Source organism: Prenolepis imparis, unplaced genomic scaffold (genome assembly GCF_030444845.1).
Source record: "Prenolepis imparis isolate NDT839.2.m4 unplaced genomic scaffold, iyPreImpa1.0 SCAF_4, whole genome shotgun sequence".
Taxonomy (NCBI): Eukaryota; Metazoa; Arthropoda; class Insecta; order Hymenoptera; family Formicidae; genus Prenolepis; species Prenolepis imparis.
Genome location: NW_028141162.1, coordinates 1,862,315 through 1,879,407, shown reverse-complemented (window position 1 = coordinate 1,879,407; position 17,093 = coordinate 1,862,315). Strand labels below are relative to the sequence as shown.

Below are 17,093 nucleotides of genomic sequence, written 5' to 3'. Positions count from 1 at the left end.
ACGCGCGTCGGAAATCGTTCGAGATGCGTGCATTTTTATATATATTTTGCAATAATTAAACTGCTATATTTTGATATATTTTAATCGAATAAATTAATGCAAACAGAATGCAGGGATTATATTACTTTAATTTTAATATGAAAACAATGAGAAGAGGCTTCAAGGTTTTTTCAATTCTTGATTATAATATCTGGCCAGAATTTTAAAAAAATATATTTAAATTAAATAAATTAAATAAATTAAATTAAATATTTTACCGCGAAGCGGTTAAAATAATGATAATAATAAATTGTAAAGCTTTAATATTAAATGATCTTTTATCAATGCTCTTTTTATTATCGAATCTAATCATATATATACTTACACAATATCAAATTGAAAATTCAAAGCGGTTTATTCTTTAAAAAGAAAAGCGATTCATGGTTTTGAAATGGACTCACCTTTGCACGACAGAAGCAAACATCTCGGTCGCATAACAAATGTGTCTTTATTCGTTCGATAATTGACATCCTCCTACGATTTTCTTCTCGCAACGACGACATATTTTACCGATACCGCGGCACAATTTCTCTGTTTCGATTTAAATTTACTTTACTTTGATTAAAATAACACGCACGACGTTAAACGCAGCAACGAACAACCGCGACGACGAGCCGAGTTCAAGAAAAAGTAGTTGCATTCCCGCTAAATTCAGAGTGACGCTGGCGCGCCAATTTTTGCACGGTGGCGCCATCTCTACCCGCAAAACGTTTTCAGTTATCAAGTTGCCTAAACTGTTGGTACAGAGAGAAAGAGGAAGCGACAACAACCAATAATTGAATTATCGCAAATAAACCCTAAAATAACGATGATATAAATTATAAAGCGATAATGTCGATGAATGAATGATGTGAATAAATCTTTTATCGATGCCCTAGCAAATCGTTCTATTAAATTCATACATATAATGTACATTATTAAATTTATAAAATTCGAAGCGATTTATTCTTTAAATGTTTAAATAAAAAAGTAAAGCTCCTCTTTCTAAAATAAACTGTTGGTACAGAGAGAAAGAGGAAGCGACAACAACCAATAATTGAATTATCGCAAATAAGCCCTAAAATAACGATGACATAAATTATAAAGCGATAATGTCGATGAATGAATGATGTGAATAAATCTTTTATCGATGCCCTAGCAAATCGTTCTATTAAATTCATACATATAATGTACATTATTAAATTTATAAAATTCGAAGCGATTTATTCTTTAAATGTTTAAATAAAAAAGTAAAGCTCCTCTTTCTAAAATTGGCTTACCTTTGCTAAATAGAAGTAACCTCGATCGTATAACGAATATATCTATATTCGTTCATAAATTAACATATATACCCTCCTTCTATTATTTCCTTTTCCGCGCACTCGTAATAATAGCGAAATTTTACGATATCTCGGCACAAGCTCTCGGTGTTTTTGCTCTCTTTGATTTACTTTAACTGGAAAATAACACGCGCTACAATAAATGCAACAACCGCAACAACAATCACAACGACGCACTAATTACGAATGAAAGGTATCGATGAATTGACGTTAAATTCAAAATGATGTTTGCGTAGCAATTTTTGTATGGTGGCGCCGTCTCTATTTAAAAATGGTCAACTATCGATATAGCAGAGTAAAATGTCAACTAATAATGAACAGGAGTGTAAACAGAGAGGTGTAAAACATAAATAAAGGCAAAACGCGCAATGACTGGTTAGCGAACTGTCGAGGATTTTCTTTTTAAGAAACATTAGAGTGAAAGATAAATTTTAAGGTATGGCTGGTACAATGAGACAGCTAGAGGAACGTCAACTCCCTGCAGAAGTGACGACGATGCTGTGGTCACCGAAAATGGATCTCTTAGCAGTTAGCAATGTGAAAGGTTAGTTTCTGAAAGTCGGCGTTTTAAAAGCATATACTTGTTTGACATTAGATAAAATTAACTTTATCTCTCTTCTTTTTCTAATTTTCTAGAAAAAAATTGAAAATCAAATTTTTTAATTTGCAACATTTATAAAAAAAAAAATTCAGAACCACTTTTTTATCTTAGAAGACTCAATATCTCAATATCTTAATATAAAATATTCCAGGTGAAGTCGTTCTTCACAGGCTCACGTGGCAAAGAGTCTGGTTGCTGAGTCCTCAAGATGAATCCGATACGGTTGTTCATCTAGCGTGGAGACCCGATGGCAAACTTCTCGTAGTGTGCTACGAGATATCCAAACTACTCTGTCTTGTTGATGTTGAAACTAAAAACATTATTCACAAAACCAAATTGCCAACAAACGAATCAATTGTCTGTGTTAAATGGTTGTCGCTGTCAGAATATGAGAATCTACCAATGAATGATAAAACTAATGAACCTACAGGCAATTATCTGCCATCTCTGCCTAGTTTAATCAGAAGTTACAGTGCAGAGCCTGAACGCAAAGAATTTTTGTCTCACACTCTAGATATGCTCTTTGTAAGTATTATAAGACTCAATAGACAGACTATTACAGAATATTTAGGATTATAATGAATAATAGTCACATCTCTTGTAGATTGGCCAGAAAAATGGTGCAGTCTTAATGTACATTTTTGGAATGTTTTATTGTGGCATAATAAATGTAGGCAGTGGACCAATTTTACAAATCATAGGCGGATCTGGTGACCCAATGTGGATTACATGGAGAGATAACAGTTGCATCAAAACGACTAGAGTATCCTGTTCGTTACTTGAGAAGAGCATAGCATTTCTTAAGGTTTTTTATATATAACACACTTTTTAATTGCATTTATAACAAAAGTTTTAATTCAAAAAGCATTATTTCTTAAAGTATCATGTAATAACTTAAAACAACATAAAGAAGAGACATTAAATTATTAAAATATACATTCTATTCTCAGGTTGCGCAAATTCAAGCTAATATAGAATGTTTGAAAGACTATCTGTCACGTACTTTAATGGCCACTTGTGAAGCTTGGGAGACAATACTTTTGGAAATGGATGAGAAACTCACGCGATACGCGGAAGCAAATCCACCTGGTAGTATGGCCGCAGATTTCTTAGAACTGTTAATGATCGGAATACCTACGAAGAATTTAGAACATTTTCTACTTCGAGATCTTACGGAGAAAGGATTGAAAAAATTTGGGCACAGTATTGAAATGTGTTACAGTAATATACAGGTACTTGTAAATAAATCGAACATCATCTTTTTTAACTTAATTGCTTCTATATTAAAATTGTTAAAATTATAGTTTTAACATTCGATTATACTTTTGCAGAAACTGGTCTCAAAAAATTTAACTAGCGTCAGTATGGCCTTAGTTTATCAATTAGCCGAATTAAGAGGCATGGTAAGGGTAGGCAGCATATACGAAGCACTAGGATTGCGCGACGAAACGCTCGTTACTAATGCCATCAATGAATCCGAGGCTTTCCTGGCAAAGTCGTATGAAATCGAGCAAGTTATAGATCAGAGTATGCGCAATTACAAAGCATTTTTCCGGTATGATGTACGAATTACAAATCGAGTGATTAATTAATTTAATATTGTTTATATTTCATTAGTTTTAATTTCGTTCTCGTTGCATTTATAGATGGTTGTACGTAGCCATCCTCCAATTAACAGATGAAAAAGCACCATCGGAAGTGAGCCGCGTAAGTCAGCAGGAATTAACGTTCATTGCCGAATTTTTGAACGGTTTTGACAAAACTGTGCCGAGAACGAACAGGATAAATCTAGAAAAATTAGGCCAATATCTGCGTCGCGAGAATCTACAGACTCCTCTGACCTCGGAAGGAAGCGAATGGGCCGCCATGCTCGAGACGAATAATTGTTTGCGCGATTACGCGCATATAGTGAAGCAAGATTTCAACTTATCCTTACTACAGTCCCATACAAAATTAGTCACTGCTGTGGAAAATGTTTTCGCAGAAGCCTATCAGGGTTTAGTCGAGCACTTTATAATGGTTTCAACGCCTCTGCCATTGTTTGCATCTCTCGTATCCTCGCAGATTATAGCAAACAACGGAAATCTCTTATTAGCTGTGAGCGATGCTGACAGCAAAATTTTGAATCTTTTTAATATTGCATATTCATCTGCGGAACCTGCATCTCTTGGTTCAAAGACAGTTACGATAGATGTGAATCATAAGCAAGGTTAGTGATATCATATTGCATATACAATTAAAAATTTATTTTATTTGTTACAAAACATAAAAATACATAACTTTTTTTTGTGTTCTATATAGGAGAAAGCACGGATATTGTGATAGTAGATTTACAATTTTACTCGCAAGATTATCTTAGTTTACTTATATTAAACAAACAGACTCATGCATCGTCTCTCGTGCAAGTGCCATTGCATAACTTATCTACCTGTATGTATCAAGACAATACGGTGACTTTAGTCGATATCATTGGTACGACGTGGCCAAAACCGTTCCAAGGAATATCCGCGAGACGACTAGCAGTTAGCGGTCCTCGAAAAGTAGCTGCCATCTTGAGCGAAAATAATAGAAAGATTCGTTTACTCGAGACTGAAGCAGAACCCGAGGATGAAGATGATGATGAAGAAGAAGAAGCACGAATTTTGGAAAATATGATGGATACCACACCCAGCACACATTTCCCCGCAGAAGCAACAAGAACTGATCTACAAGAGTATTATTAGGATTCATTTAAGGTATGTTTAATCTATACATACGAAAAGATTACGAATGTTGGATAACTTTTCAAATAGCTGAAAAAAATCTTAATTTATGGTTCATATAATCTTTGGTTATTTGTTCTCAGTCTGGACTATAAACTCATTTTGAATATAGAATTATTTATTAGACATATACATATTTTACATTTTTACAATATATTTATTTTAATAAGTTGTAATGAATATAAACACTATTTTGTAATAATAGTAAGGAAAAATTTGTTGTGTAAAATAAAATAAATCCAAAATTAAAGAACAGACACTGTATCAAGTATTCTTAAAAATTTCCTGATGTAATTTCCTATTTTATAAGTACAATCTACGGCATTGCTTGTTCTTTTTGCATTTGTTTAAATACTTTAGGAAAATCAATATCAACAGCGGCATTATCTACTCCAGCATTCCCAGCACTTGATGAAACACCGGGTGTATTATTTGGCGTATATCGTGCTGGAGAATTATCTCTCGACTCTTCAAGATCTGTAAAAATAAATGAAAGATAATTCTTACAATCTATAGAAAAATGTATCCTCTTCTCTAGTCATATGTTTACAAAAAAAATTTACCAAAGAATCTTTGACTTCTCTTTCTCTTAACGGTAATAATTAGAAGAACAACAGCTATAGCAACCACCAATATCATAACAGCAGTCATTCCTCGTAACAAATTTGTCTAGACAAAATAAGTTTGAATAAAATTCAAATATAATTCCATAAAATTATTTGACACTTATATATATTTCATATCTAATTGTAAGAGGTACCTCATAGTCATTTTCCCAAAGTTGTTCCCAATCATTTTTGACTATTAATTCAACTGAATTAATCTTAAATTTAGACTCATCGAATAAACCTTTTGAGATACATTTATAAAATCCAGATTCTGCTGTTGACACACCCTATAAGCATTATAAATATATAAATTGTAAATATACACATACTGTACTTTACAAAATTATAAAATATAACAATCTTATTTATACATTTAAGTTTCTACTGCACACCTAAGCTATTGTTTAGAAGAGAAAGAAAATCTAGAATATATTTGTAAAACATCTGAAAACTTACTCTTATTTGGAGTGTGCCAGTCAATACTTCATAATTATATTTCTTTACATTTAAAGGATTTCCTGGACCAATGACATCGTTATTTCCAAATTGCCATAACATAAAACGATGATGTTCGTCAATACTTAAGCATGGAAGCTCAGCCAAGTGTCCAACTTTCACTTCTCTCACTGTTATTACATCACTTGCAGTTTCAGATTTTCGTAATATAAATAATGAATAAAAAAGCATAAAAAACCACATTGTCACCTAGAAATCAACGTTAGAGAAATTTTTATACAGGTATAAATTTTTCATAAAGTCACTTATTTTATCAGTTGTACACAAAATAATACTGAATTTGTAGAGAAGAAATATATCTCTTCCTAATATAATAGCTATTTAATATGTATATACTTTTATTTCGAGATTTAATTATAGATAGAATCAGAGAATATATATATATATTTTTTCATGTATTTAAATTATATTGTATATATGAAAAGAAAAATATGCACAAGAAAATATAAGACTGATAGAAATTTATCCAATTGCTGTATTTTGTCACGACCAATATCAGCAGACTGACAGATGTTGCTATTCTGTCTTTTCCTCTCATTCAATTTAATAATTACATTCTATTTACATTGATCATTTTGTTTTTCCTACAGCTGCTAATACCAATTTATTCTTCACAGATGTTTATCACAATGATCATTCAGTTCACAATGCAAGACAAAAGGCTTTTCTTAACGAAGTTAACGATGTTGCGTAATCATAAGAGCAACTCTTATGTGTAGTTCACTGCTTTTATTTTTTTCTATATAAACGAACTTACTAACCATAGCACTAGCATAAATTTGTGATTTTAAACCAGAAGATGCTCTTTCAGTTACTGATGAGAGAATTACTACGACAAGCACTGTTATGAAGTTACTTATTTTTAACTCTGTCCTATTTGGCCTTGTGCAATACCAAGTATTTATAGCAGACTAGACTTATATATCTTGTGTGACAACTTATACATTACTTATACATAACTTATACATTTTCAGATCTTGCCATAAGGATTAATCTATTGATTTTTTTACAGGAAAAATTTAGTAACACCAAATATTTAATTTAAATTAATAAAATATATTCGTATATTTTTATGTAATTGATATAAATTAATGTGTGTATGTAACAATACAATACTTTATTATCCAATAAAATTATTGGAATATAAACTAAGCAATTTATAAAAACAAGTATATATGTAATTGTATATTTGATTTTATATAGAAAGTAATGATAATATCGATATTTTATTAATGTAACCATACGTATAAGTCCTCAGATAGCTTGTAACAAGCTGGCACTTATCCATTGTCAATATCTAGACTGATGTATCAAATGGATAAAGACGTCAACTGCTAATGCTGGAAGGAGCAGCCAGAAAGGTGCCAGTACCACTTTGGCTGGTAGTGAAAACTCAGGTGCTTCCAATTTCGAACAAATCAGAAGCTGAGCACATAGCTTCAGGAGCACAGCTGTTATATACCATACCTGGAACAATAACATTGTTACTGTATATCGAAAGGTAATAATTTTTCTTTTTTAATTAAAATTATAAATTTATTAAATTTTTTTTCTTTATAACATTATTGCACCTCCATATTTCTGTAAATCCAACATTTTTATAAACTATATATATATATATATATATATATATGTGTGTATAAAAACAAGTTTGGAATAGTTTTGACTGTGCAAAAGAAAGTCTACGTCTTGCTGAACTGCGACTTGACAAATACTTGCCTCTCTGTGCAAACTATTGAGACGTCCGTTCTTGCAATGTGAGATCATGTTGAAAATAATGTACATGAGAAGAATATTGTTGTAGAGCCACATTGGAATGAAAACAATGAACCAGTTCCATTGTATTCTTTGGTCAAGCTTCAAAACTAGCAGGACCAAAAATATTAACAAATTGAACCACGTGAACAAGGCGCGATGCAAAACAGCCATGGAAGACAGTTAATAATGCACAACAATTCCAAAAAGATTATACATTTGTGCATAATCGGTTATTTGACAATTTTAACCTTTCATAACCAACAGTATGCTAAAGTATATATTTTCAATCGCTCTATTTTATCGATATTGTTTTAGATTTGTCTTTATGATGTTTTAGAAGTCCGTAAGATGGCGCTGCATGTTCGATAATTTTGCGAAAATTAAAATCGTGTGTATAAGTCCGAGTCCACAAAAAAAAGAAAGAAAATTATAAATAACTCTATTAAAATATTGTTTCTATGCATACTTTTTCATTTATATTTTATTACATTTTGAGGAAAAAAAATATATATTATATTGACATTTCAGAGAAAAAAGGGAAAAATAGATCAAAACATATATATATATACTACTGCTTAGTTTTTCGTTATTCACCGATTATTTACAATAACCTGTTTGCATTTTTCATATCATTGCGATAAAGAATTGCGATATGCGCACTCGGTTATTAGAAAAGAACAGCCAAGACGCCCATTATCGATATGGCCAATAAAATCTCGCGTACGAGGAAACGTCATCGTGTGAAGATCGTAAGTTAATAAATGGCAGTCGCGTATCTTGCAAACACTGTTCACCATGGTAAAAGATTCACCGGAAAGAAGAAAAAAATAACAAAGAAAAACACTACTATTATATGAACAGAGAAGGGAGAATAGAAAATAGAGAACAAAGAAAATATATAGATTTTTTTTTCATTAAATTCGTATTTAATATATTATCGTCATTTTACAATTTTCCTTGCATTTTTAGCTACTTTTATTATCGTATCGTTTTTAATATAATTAATTTGATATTATAAGATCACACGAACACAGAGAGCTAAGAGATAAAATAATTCGAGATGGACGATTGTATTTAAAAATCTTTTTTTTTTTTTTTTTTTAGTAAAAGAACGGGCAAATTTAATGCGTTTACACTACTGTCACTCGACATTCAATCTGTAAACACGATCTCTCGCGATTAGTCTCTCGACCTATCCGAGAATATTAGGTCGATCTTTTGCTCCTTACTTGTCTCACTCAATTCTCATTTATACAAGCAGTTAATTAATTAGTTGAAACAATACCAACGCGTCAAACAGCTGATCTACGTTTGGAAGTTTGAAAATTGTGTGCGCACATTATTTAATGTGTGAAGAACTGGAATTGAAAATATGAACACGACAATAGATTCTGAAGTATGTATATAAAATCTTCGCATTTTAGTGAGTTCCTTTCAATGTCATGATAATTTGTGAATTTTAAATAAATAAAAGCGTTAGATTATTTATAGTATATTTGAATAATAATAATGATTTGAACGTGACATATATATATATATATATATATATATATATATATATATATATATATTATACTCATATCGTTCAAATAATCATCTCGAAATTACTTTTCTTAAAAATTTAAATAGAGAGCAAATTTGGTTATATATCTCTTTTGACCTTGAAATTTGGGTATCTTATTCTTTTTATCTGATTAATAAGTGTTGGTGTATCACGATTTTATAAACAAAAAGTTACGCATTTGAAATTATTATTGAAGAATAAAAAATATCGCGGTACATATGTGCATCTCATCTAATTATTAATAATTTATCAATAAATATCTTTTTGTTTCTAGTAATAATCGCTCATTATTATACAATCAGACAAAAATTAAACAATAATATAATATAACTATGTTTATAAAAACGAAATTGACATTGAACATTCTATATATATATTTTATACATACAAAACATATACATCCATCGATCGTAGGATATATCAGTATTAATAAATCTTAAACGCAATGAAGGACATTTGAGATAATAATATACACATATATGCATCAAATTAACATATGATAGAAATTATAATGACTAATATATGACATGTTGTCATACATGGAGTAAACATAAAACTTTTATCATTCAATATATATACCGGGTGTCCCATTTTAAAGGACCCACTCAAATATCTCAGAAACACTGCGTTAAATCAAAAAATGTTTCCTACAAAAGTTGTAGGGTTTCGAGGGGGACATAACATAGTAATATTCATATGACCTTGGGCGGCGCCTCCAAGGTCAAGTGAAGGTGAGAATGAATTTTTTTAATGGAAACCCATATTTTTTATTATAACATGTTTTTCTACTAATTAATTTGAACAACTTTTATCTGAAGCATTTTTTTATTTTCTTCAAAATTCATTCTCACCTTCACTTAAGGTTAACCTTCACTAACCTTGGAGACGCCGCCCAAGGTCAAATGAATATTACTATGTTATATCCCCCTCGAAATCCTACAACTTTTGTAGGAAACATTTTTCGATTTAACGCAGTGTTTCTGACAATGAGTTATTTGAGTGGGTCCTTTAAAATGGGACAGCTGGTATATATATTCGTAAACAAAAGGATGAGTCGTAATTTGCATATATGTAATCAAGATCGCGATCCTTGCCGATACAAAACTAAAAGTCATACTTTTTTATATATGATAATTATATATACCGGGTGTCCCATTTTAAAGGACTCACTCAAATATCTCAGAAACACTGCGTTAAATCGAAAAATGTTTCCTACAAAAGTTGTAGGGTTTCGAGGGGGACATAACATAGTAATATTCATATGACCTTGGGCGGCGCCTCCAAGGTCAAGTGAAGGTGAGAATGAATTTTTTTAATGGAAACCCATATTTTTTATTATAACATGTTTTATCTGAAGCATTTTTTTATTTTCCTAATATTTTTTCTTCTTTTCAAAATTCATTCTCACCTTTATTTGACCTTGGAGACGCCGCCCAAGGTCATATGAATATTACTATGTTATGTCCCCCTCGAAACCCTACAACTTTTGTAGGAAACATTTTTCGATTTAACGCAGTGTTTCTGACAATGAGATATTTGAGTGGGTCCTTTAAAATGGGACACTTGGTATATTAATAATGCGAAATGTAGTCATTCGTGTCATTATATTATTTAATGAAAAATTATTTGTCGAGGTAAAATAAATATATCGGATTGTATCGAGGGAATAAGGAGACATGAAATAAAGCGCAGAAAATATGCAATTATGAACGCGAACAGGCCAAATTCCTTACATTTCTTCGCTGACTGCGCAAAAGATATGCGATATTATATGCGATACGATCTGCCGGCCTATACATCTACAACAGATCGGTTGATGACAGAAAGACATATGTTTCTTAATACATAATGCCTCTTCTCTTGTGACGCGACTATAAATAATGGTCCTATTCCGAAAACGCGAGAATAAGCCGAGTCTATTTTAATGGATTTGGAGCGACTAGGTTCGGAGTAGGGTCGCGCGTCCCGTTGACCCTCCGGACTCCTAAAACCAGACGTCCTAGTAGACGGAGAGAATTCTCGGCTACTCGCGAATAGCTACTCCAAGCTGTCATCCGATCTTCCGAGATCGCTTTGACGTCATCGTCGCGAATTTGCCAATTTGCAATTCACGGCGTCACTCGTCTCTACTCTGTCGTCTTGCTCTTTAACCTCTCTTTTGCTCTCGCGCGCCCCGGGTCCACGTGGGTCGGATCAACCGCGATGCAAAACGTACGAGCATTGGTAAGTGGCCGATTTCGATCGAAACCGAACGAATGTTTGCAACCTCGCCAACATCCCACAAATGTCGAACGATGTCTGTACTTTGCGCAATAGGCGTATTTTTTTTTTTTTTTAATTTTTTTTACGATAATGTGCTAGATTCGGAGTTGGAGCGATAACTGATGTGTATTAAAAAGAGACGATTTATTATATCTCAATTTTTTATGTGTTAAGTATCATTCTGTGAGAATTCGCGATAATTTTGTGTTATATAATATTAATTCTAAAAAATGTTTATAAGGCATTCATCCATTAACATCCCTCTTAATCTAAAAACTTTCAACAAAGTCTGCGTCTAAATTTTAAAGAAATGTTTAGGCAAAGTTATAAAAGTTGTAAATGATGAGATTTTCTACAAATACAAACTGTAAAACTGTCATATTTATATTAAAACAAAGTTTTATATTTCTAGGTGCTTCCAGTCTTGGCTGCAGTGGGAACAGTAGTTGTTATAGGAGTTGCATTTAAAATATACAAATCCTGGAGCGACAAAAGGAAAAAGTCTCCAATACTGCTAGTTGATCCAGTAGTCAAGTATAGTTTACCTTTAATCGAAAAAGACATAATAAGTCATGATACAAGAAAGTTTAGATTCGGCTTACCAACACCGAATCACATTCTGGGTTTACCTATTGGTCAACATGTACATTTAACGGCAAAAATTGGAGAAGATGTTGCGGTACGGTCATACACACCTGTTTCAAGTGATGATGATCATGGCTACGTGGATCTCGTCATCAAGGTAATTAATTGAATTATTAAATTAATTATAATATAAAAAAATAATGATAACATGTTTTTAATGTATATTTTTCAGGTATACTTCAAAAATGTGCATCCAAAATTCCCAGAGGGAGGAAAATTGTCTCAATATTTGGAGAGCATGGAAATAGGAGACACCATTGACTTTAGAGGTCCCTCTGGTAGATTGATTTATAAAGGAAATGGAAAGGTCTTTATAAAACTTCTTAGGAAAGAACCACCTGTGGAATATAATGTTAAAAAGGCAAATACATTTCTCTACATATATTAAATACGATTGTTGTTATATAAACTTGTGTTTTTGTTATCATTATTAAGAGCAACTCTAGGTATTTCTTAAAAGAATATGTATAATAAATCTATATATTTCTTTCTCTGCACAGATTGTTATGCTCGCTGGTGGTACAGGCATTACACCGATGTTGCAGTTAATTCGTGCGATAATAAAAGACCCCACAGACGAAACTCAAACTTCTTTGCTGTTCGCCAATCAGACTGAGAAAGATATTTTGCTGCGAGATGAATTAGACGATATTGCCAAAAGACATCCAAACAAATTGAAACTTTGGTACACAGTAGACACAAGTAGCGAGGGATGGCTTTATAGCACAGGATATATCAGTACTGATATAATAGAGAAACATATGTTCCCACCATCATCAGATACCATCGTACTAATGTGTGGTCCACCTCCGATGATCAATTTTGCTTGCACTCCAAATCTTGATAAACTTGGTTATGATTCTAAATTACGATTCGCATATTAATTGATGATTTGTCATGCAGATCACCATAGAAAGTTTGCAAAGATTTACTTTGCTTTTAGTACTTCAACAATGTTTAGGGGTAAATTTCTGATGTTTGACTTAATGTATACAGTCTGCTTGGCATTTATTATGATGGATATTGAATGACTCACAAACAATACCAATCAAAAGTTTATCTGTTAAATTTCCATCAAAATTTATTCATAAAGACAACTCGAACAGTATTGTACAATTTCTATATAAGTGTTATAAAATCAACGAAATGCAATCGTGTTGTATAGATGATTATATAGTTATATCTATCTATATAAAGTTAAACAAGATAAAATACCAAAAAAATTTTATTTTCTTTTTTATTTTAAAGATTATGATCAAACAAGATTTTAGAACAAACGATAAATCATTAAATTTACACGAAATAAACATTTTCTTTACGACTAAAATATAATTTATTCAATCCTGTATTTATTATAAAAAAGTGTACAAAATTAGGTGACTGAAGTATATTGTTCGTGTAGAATATGCATACAAAGTATTTTATATTTTTCAAGCATTTATTAATGTTGAATCTATTGTATTGTTATAAAAAGTTCTGAATACAGAGACATTCTGCTTATTGTACAATCTCTTATTTGAGAAATTAGGAAAAGTAAAACACAATTCTCATAGAAATATGACACAATGTTCAAAGCAATGTGAATGGTATATTCTGCTTACTGTGATAATTAGTACATTAGTATCAAATATATAACATTGTGGACAAATGAATAAAATAATAACGCGCAATTAAATAATACTCCAATAATATCTTGTTATAATTAAACATGTTAATTTTAGATGTTGCATAAGAAAGTAAATGGCAATGGTAATAGCCATGTGAAAGTATCGCAAATCGAAGAAGAGATAAAAATTTCGTTATTTAAACAACGATTTTTTTATTTTAACAACGTCCTCTATCTTGAGTGCGTTTTCTAGGAGCCGCACGCAAAATGTCATCCACACGTAATATCATTTCCGCTGCTTCGGCTGCGCTTACGAGAACTTGTCTTTTTACTACCCAGGATTCAGTGATTCCTAGACGCTTCATGCAACCAACTTTACCCAATTCCATATCTGCAAGATCATACGATAAATTTAGTTTAGTACATCCTGTGTAAATCAAAAACTATCCACACACACACACACACACATGCAATGATGTTATATATATCACAAAAATATCAGAACTGATAAATATAGTTAAAAACTTACCTAATCCCATGGTGCTGCCACTGGAATTATGCGCAGCTCTCAGCTCGCTAATCAACTGCGCAGAGTCATAGCCAGCATTGTCGGCGATAACAGTGGGCAATTGCTGCAACGCTCGTGCGAACGCTTCCATCGCGACCGCCTCCTTACCTGGCGTGGAAGCGGCCGCTCGCATAACTGCGCAAGCCATAATCATCTCGCTGCATCCACCGCCGTAGACTATCCTCGATTCACGCACTGTGGCAGCCAAGACGCAGAGCGCATCGTGCAACGACCTCTCAGCCTCATCGATGATCTGCTGAGTCGCGCCGCGAATAACAACGGTGCATGCTTCACCTAATGGAACTCCGGAGAATCTCAGGAGCGTGTCTTCCCCTATCATGACCTGCATAGAAACAATATATATTGATTAAATATATAATATATAAAATTTGTATGTGTGTGTTTTGTGTTAATGTAATATGTTACTTATAAATTATATTAATGTAAATGTATAATATATAACAAAATTAAATTCTAACGTTATTTATAATCATCGCATTAATACAGAGTGCTGTATTGTGGATATCTGAAATATCCTATATTGAATTGTGAAGAGAAAAAAAAAACTAAATTTACCTGTTCGATAAGATCGCATTTTCCAAGCTTGACTAACTCTGGATTGTCAAAGGTGCTGACTATTTCGCCACCAGTAACGAGCGCTAGTCTCTCGATACCGTCGAAATCTGCATGCTCGATAGCCATAATTCCGGCGTCGGCGAACAATTGTTCTGGATAATTGTAAATCAACTGTCTATTGATGAAAACGGTGCATCCATGCTTCAAGATCTTGTCGACCTTATCCTAAGATAAAATGCAGAAATTAACACGCACATTGATTAAAAGTTTAGGAATATGCATGACAAAAATTGAAAGTAAATATTATATATTACCTTCATCTTTTCTTTTTCTGCAGCTTCCAATTCTGCAATCTTCGCCATTGAATCCACACGAACTCTGGAACCAAATACCTTCAAACAAAAATGCATGCAACGTTAGAGTCATTTAGATAATTGAGAAAAATATTGTACATAATATAGTAGAAATATATACCTTGATTTTGTCCGTGTCCATAGATGTATTAGCGATAAGTATGCGTGCGTCGTTAACTTTTTGTGGTTGATGAACACCAGGCTTCTTATCCAACAGGAATCCCTCATCCAAGAACGAATCAGCGAGCGTCGCGCCGCGTTTCTTTATAACTTGAATAGCAGACATGGTACCGGAACCTTTAAGACGCAACACCGCATCAACCGCGAGCTTGCTAAAGTGTTCCTTGTGTTGCGATAAGATCTTGGAGCTCAATGTTGTGCGCGCTATATTCAGTAAATCCTCGTGGAACCGTTCGGGATCCGCCGAGTTATTTGCCGATGCATTAATCAGAGCTTCTGTCGCTACATTAGTAGCGTTTCTCCAACCGCTAATAATAGTCTGTGGATGAATCTTTTGATTCTCAATCAGTTTCTCCGCTTCACGCAAGAGTTCAGCAGCTGCAAGAAGAGATAAACAAAAAGAATCAAGCAATGTTTAAGAAGAATGTTAAATTCAAATAATTAATATTGTACATACCAAGAACGGTGACCGAAGTAGTGCCGTCTCCTACTTCATCGTCTTGGACACGAGACATGTCTACCAAAATTTTGGCAGCAGGATTATCAACACCGACGCTCTTAAGGATGGTAGCGCCATCGTTAGTAACTTGCACTTGCCCTGCAGACCTTCCGTGAGATATAAGTATCTTGTCCATACCCTTAGGACCTAGGGTGGATTTCACTAGATCTCCAATGGCTATAGCTCCGATGAACATGCTCAACCTAGCAATCTCTGCCTTTTCCTCTCCAGCTTCATGTTTGAGGATCCGCATCGGATTCAAGGAGACCTTGGAACAAACAGTTTGGTAAACAATTTATTTACTTATTCACATAATATCAAATCTATAATATCTGAACCGATTCGAAATGGAGCAGCATCCGTTTCTTTTAAGCAGTAACTACAACGTTTATAAATATTATGGCTAATGTCGGGAAAATTGGTTTATAAATTTAATTCCTGAATATCACATCGTGCAACATTGTAATGCAGTTGAAATTATCGCGTGCAAATTTGTCTTTTGCTTTTTCGACGAAACACGTACGCCATTTGTCGTTCGCTTCCAGGAGACCGGGTTCTTGATCGAGGCAATACCTAATATTTACTACAATTTTCAGGTAAACAAGATTACGAGACCACGTGCGGAACTTACCATTGTAAATTAATGTGAGGATTACTGCTTTTCTGCAAGAAAATCACGCAAATGTACGAAAATGGGAATAATCGTACAATGGCAAATGTTCTGATGTGATTATTCACGAATTCACGATTATTCAGGCAGCCATGCGTCATGTGACGTAACTTTCGACCCATTTCCATGGAACGTTCGATCCTCTGCCTGTCGATGATTCGCTGCAACACAAACGAAGAGCGAATCATGAAACGCGATAAAGAAGACGGATGCAGAAACAGACCAATCGGAAAGGATCTTGAAAGATCGCGATATTTAATCGTGTAAATGCAAGAAATGCTCCTTTCTCTTTTAAAACGCGTTGTGTATGTCGTATTCTGAATTTAATTTCCTTTTATGTCCCGATTTGAACGCGGATGAATCATATATGTTGAAACGAGATGCATCCAAAAGAAAAGAGATAGCTAAGTGCAGGTAAGAAAACAAATAAGAAAAAGAAACAGTGTATCAATAATAAAAATCGTATATAGACAGAGATCTCATATTTTAAAATTAATTGATCAAAAAATATCACTTAAAAAAGATGAGAAGAAAAGAAGTTTTGTAGTATTACTATATCAAACTTTT

The 17,093-nt window shown here is 33.0% G+C and overlaps 5 protein-coding genes across 10 annotated transcripts; 2 read left to right on the top strand and 3 right to left on the bottom strand.

Moving 5' to 3' along the window:
• The first annotated feature begins 1,775 nt into the window (after positions 1–1,775).
• On the top strand, positions 1,776–5,199 carry Apc4 (anaphase-promoting complex subunit 4). Its single transcript, XM_083035274.1, has 7 exons — positions 1,776–1,902; positions 2,111–2,484; positions 2,564–2,764; positions 2,910–3,191; positions 3,291–3,514; positions 3,606–4,168; positions 4,261–5,199. Exons 1-7 carry the CDS (start codon positions 1,797–1,799, stop codon positions 4,680–4,682), a joined length of 2,172 nt encoding a protein of 723 aa, XP_082891400.1. The 5' UTR covers positions 1,776–1,796; the 3' UTR covers positions 4,683–5,199.
• Positions 4,822–7,228, bottom strand: LOC145934680 (uncharacterized). Of its 5 annotated transcripts, none has more exons than XM_083035319.1 (5): positions 7,090–7,228; positions 5,786–6,034; positions 5,482–5,616; positions 5,285–5,390; positions 4,822–5,198 (listed from the first exon to the last, which is right to left on the bottom strand). In XM_083035319.1, exons 2-5 carry the CDS (start codon positions 6,026–6,028, stop codon positions 5,038–5,040), a joined length of 645 nt encoding a protein of 214 aa, XP_082891445.1. In that variant the 5' UTR covers positions 6,029–6,034; positions 7,090–7,228; the 3' UTR covers positions 4,822–5,037. The 5 variants fall into 5 exon arrangements, with proteins under 5 accessions (XP_082891445.1, XP_082891444.1, XP_082891443.1 ...); XM_083035318.1 differs by lacking the exon at positions 7,090–7,228 and adding an exon at positions 6,607–6,776; XM_083035317.1 differs by lacking the exon at positions 7,090–7,228 and adding an exon at positions 6,411–6,553.
• On the bottom strand, positions 7,136–7,914 carry LOC145934683 (transmembrane protein 60). The gene is made up of 2 exons (XM_083035325.1): positions 7,565–7,914; positions 7,136–7,312 (listed from the first exon to the last, which is right to left on the bottom strand). The coding sequence occupies exons 1-2, from the start codon at positions 7,772–7,774 to the stop codon at positions 7,136–7,138; spliced, it is 387 nt and encodes a 128-aa protein (XP_082891451.1). The 5' UTR covers positions 7,775–7,914.
• An 860-nt stretch (positions 7,915–8,774) lies between these two features.
• On the top strand, positions 8,775–13,502 carry LOC145934675 (NADH-cytochrome b5 reductase 3). Of its 2 annotated transcripts, none has more exons than XM_083035303.1 (4): positions 8,775–8,999; positions 11,842–12,171; positions 12,247–12,435; positions 12,575–13,502. In XM_083035303.1, the coding sequence occupies exons 1-4, from the start codon at positions 8,976–8,978 to the stop codon at positions 12,956–12,958; spliced, it is 927 nt and encodes a 308-aa protein (XP_082891429.1). In that variant the 5' UTR covers positions 8,775–8,975; the 3' UTR covers positions 12,959–13,502. The 2 variants fall into 2 exon arrangements, with proteins under 2 accessions (XP_082891429.1, XP_082891430.1); XM_083035304.1 differs by lacking the exon at positions 8,775–8,999 and adding an exon at positions 10,841–11,390.
• A 140-nt stretch (positions 13,503–13,642) lies between these two features.
• Positions 13,643–16,646, bottom strand: Cct2 (chaperonin containing TCP1 subunit 2). The gene is made up of 7 exons (XM_083035289.1): positions 16,488–16,646; positions 15,815–16,124; positions 15,299–15,735; positions 15,139–15,216; positions 14,825–15,049; positions 14,210–14,591; positions 13,643–14,071 (listed from the first exon to the last, which is right to left on the bottom strand). Exons 1-7 carry the CDS (start codon positions 16,488–16,490, stop codon positions 13,899–13,901), a joined length of 1,608 nt encoding a protein of 535 aa, XP_082891415.1. The 5' UTR covers positions 16,491–16,646; the 3' UTR covers positions 13,643–13,898.
• Positions 16,647–17,093: the final 447 nt, after the last annotated feature.

Coding starts and splice junctions, on each gene's coding strand:
- Apc4 (XM_083035274.1), top strand. CDS start 1,797: ATGGCTGGTACAATGAGACAGCTAGAGGAACGTCAACTCCCTGCAGAA. Junction 2,765..2,909: donor AGAGCATAGCATTTCTTAAG/GTTTTTTATATA, acceptor TTCTATTCTCAG/GTTGCGCAAATTCAAGCTAA. Junction 4,169..4,260: donor AGATGTGAATCATAAGCAAG/GTTAGTGATATC, acceptor TGTTCTATATAG/GAGAAAGCACGGATATTGTG.
- LOC145934680 (XM_083035317.1), bottom strand. Junction 5,617..5,785: donor CTGGCACACTCCAAATAAGA/GTAAGTTTTCAG, acceptor TAATGCTTATAG/GGTGTGTCAACAGCAGAATC. Junction 5,199..5,284: donor GAGAAGTCAAAGATTCTTTG/GTAAATTTTTTT, acceptor TTATTTTTACAG/ATCTTGAAGAGTCGAGAGAT.
- LOC145934683 (XM_083035325.1), bottom strand. CDS start 7,774: ATGGCTGTTTTGCATCGCGCCTTGTTCACGTGGTTCAATTTGTTAATA. Junction 7,313..7,564: donor TCAATAGTTTGCACAGAGAG/GCAAGTATTTGT, acceptor TTATTGTTCCAG/GTATGGTATATAACAGCTGT.
- LOC145934675 (XM_083035303.1), top strand. CDS start 8,976: ATGAACACGACAATAGATTCTGAA. Junction 9,000..11,841: donor ACACGACAATAGATTCTGAA/GTATGTATATAA, acceptor TTATATTTCTAG/GTGCTTCCAGTCTTGGCTGC. Junction 12,172..12,246: donor ACGTGGATCTCGTCATCAAG/GTAATTAATTGA, acceptor TATATTTTTCAG/GTATACTTCAAAAATGTGCA.
- Cct2 (XM_083035289.1), bottom strand. Junction 15,736..15,814: donor TACTTCGGTCACCGTTCTTG/GTATGTACAATA, acceptor CTCTTCTTGCAG/CTGCTGAACTCTTGCGTGAA. Junction 15,217..15,298: donor TGGACACGGACAAAATCAAG/GTATATATTTCT, acceptor TTTTGTTTGAAG/GTATTTGGTTCCAGAGTTCG.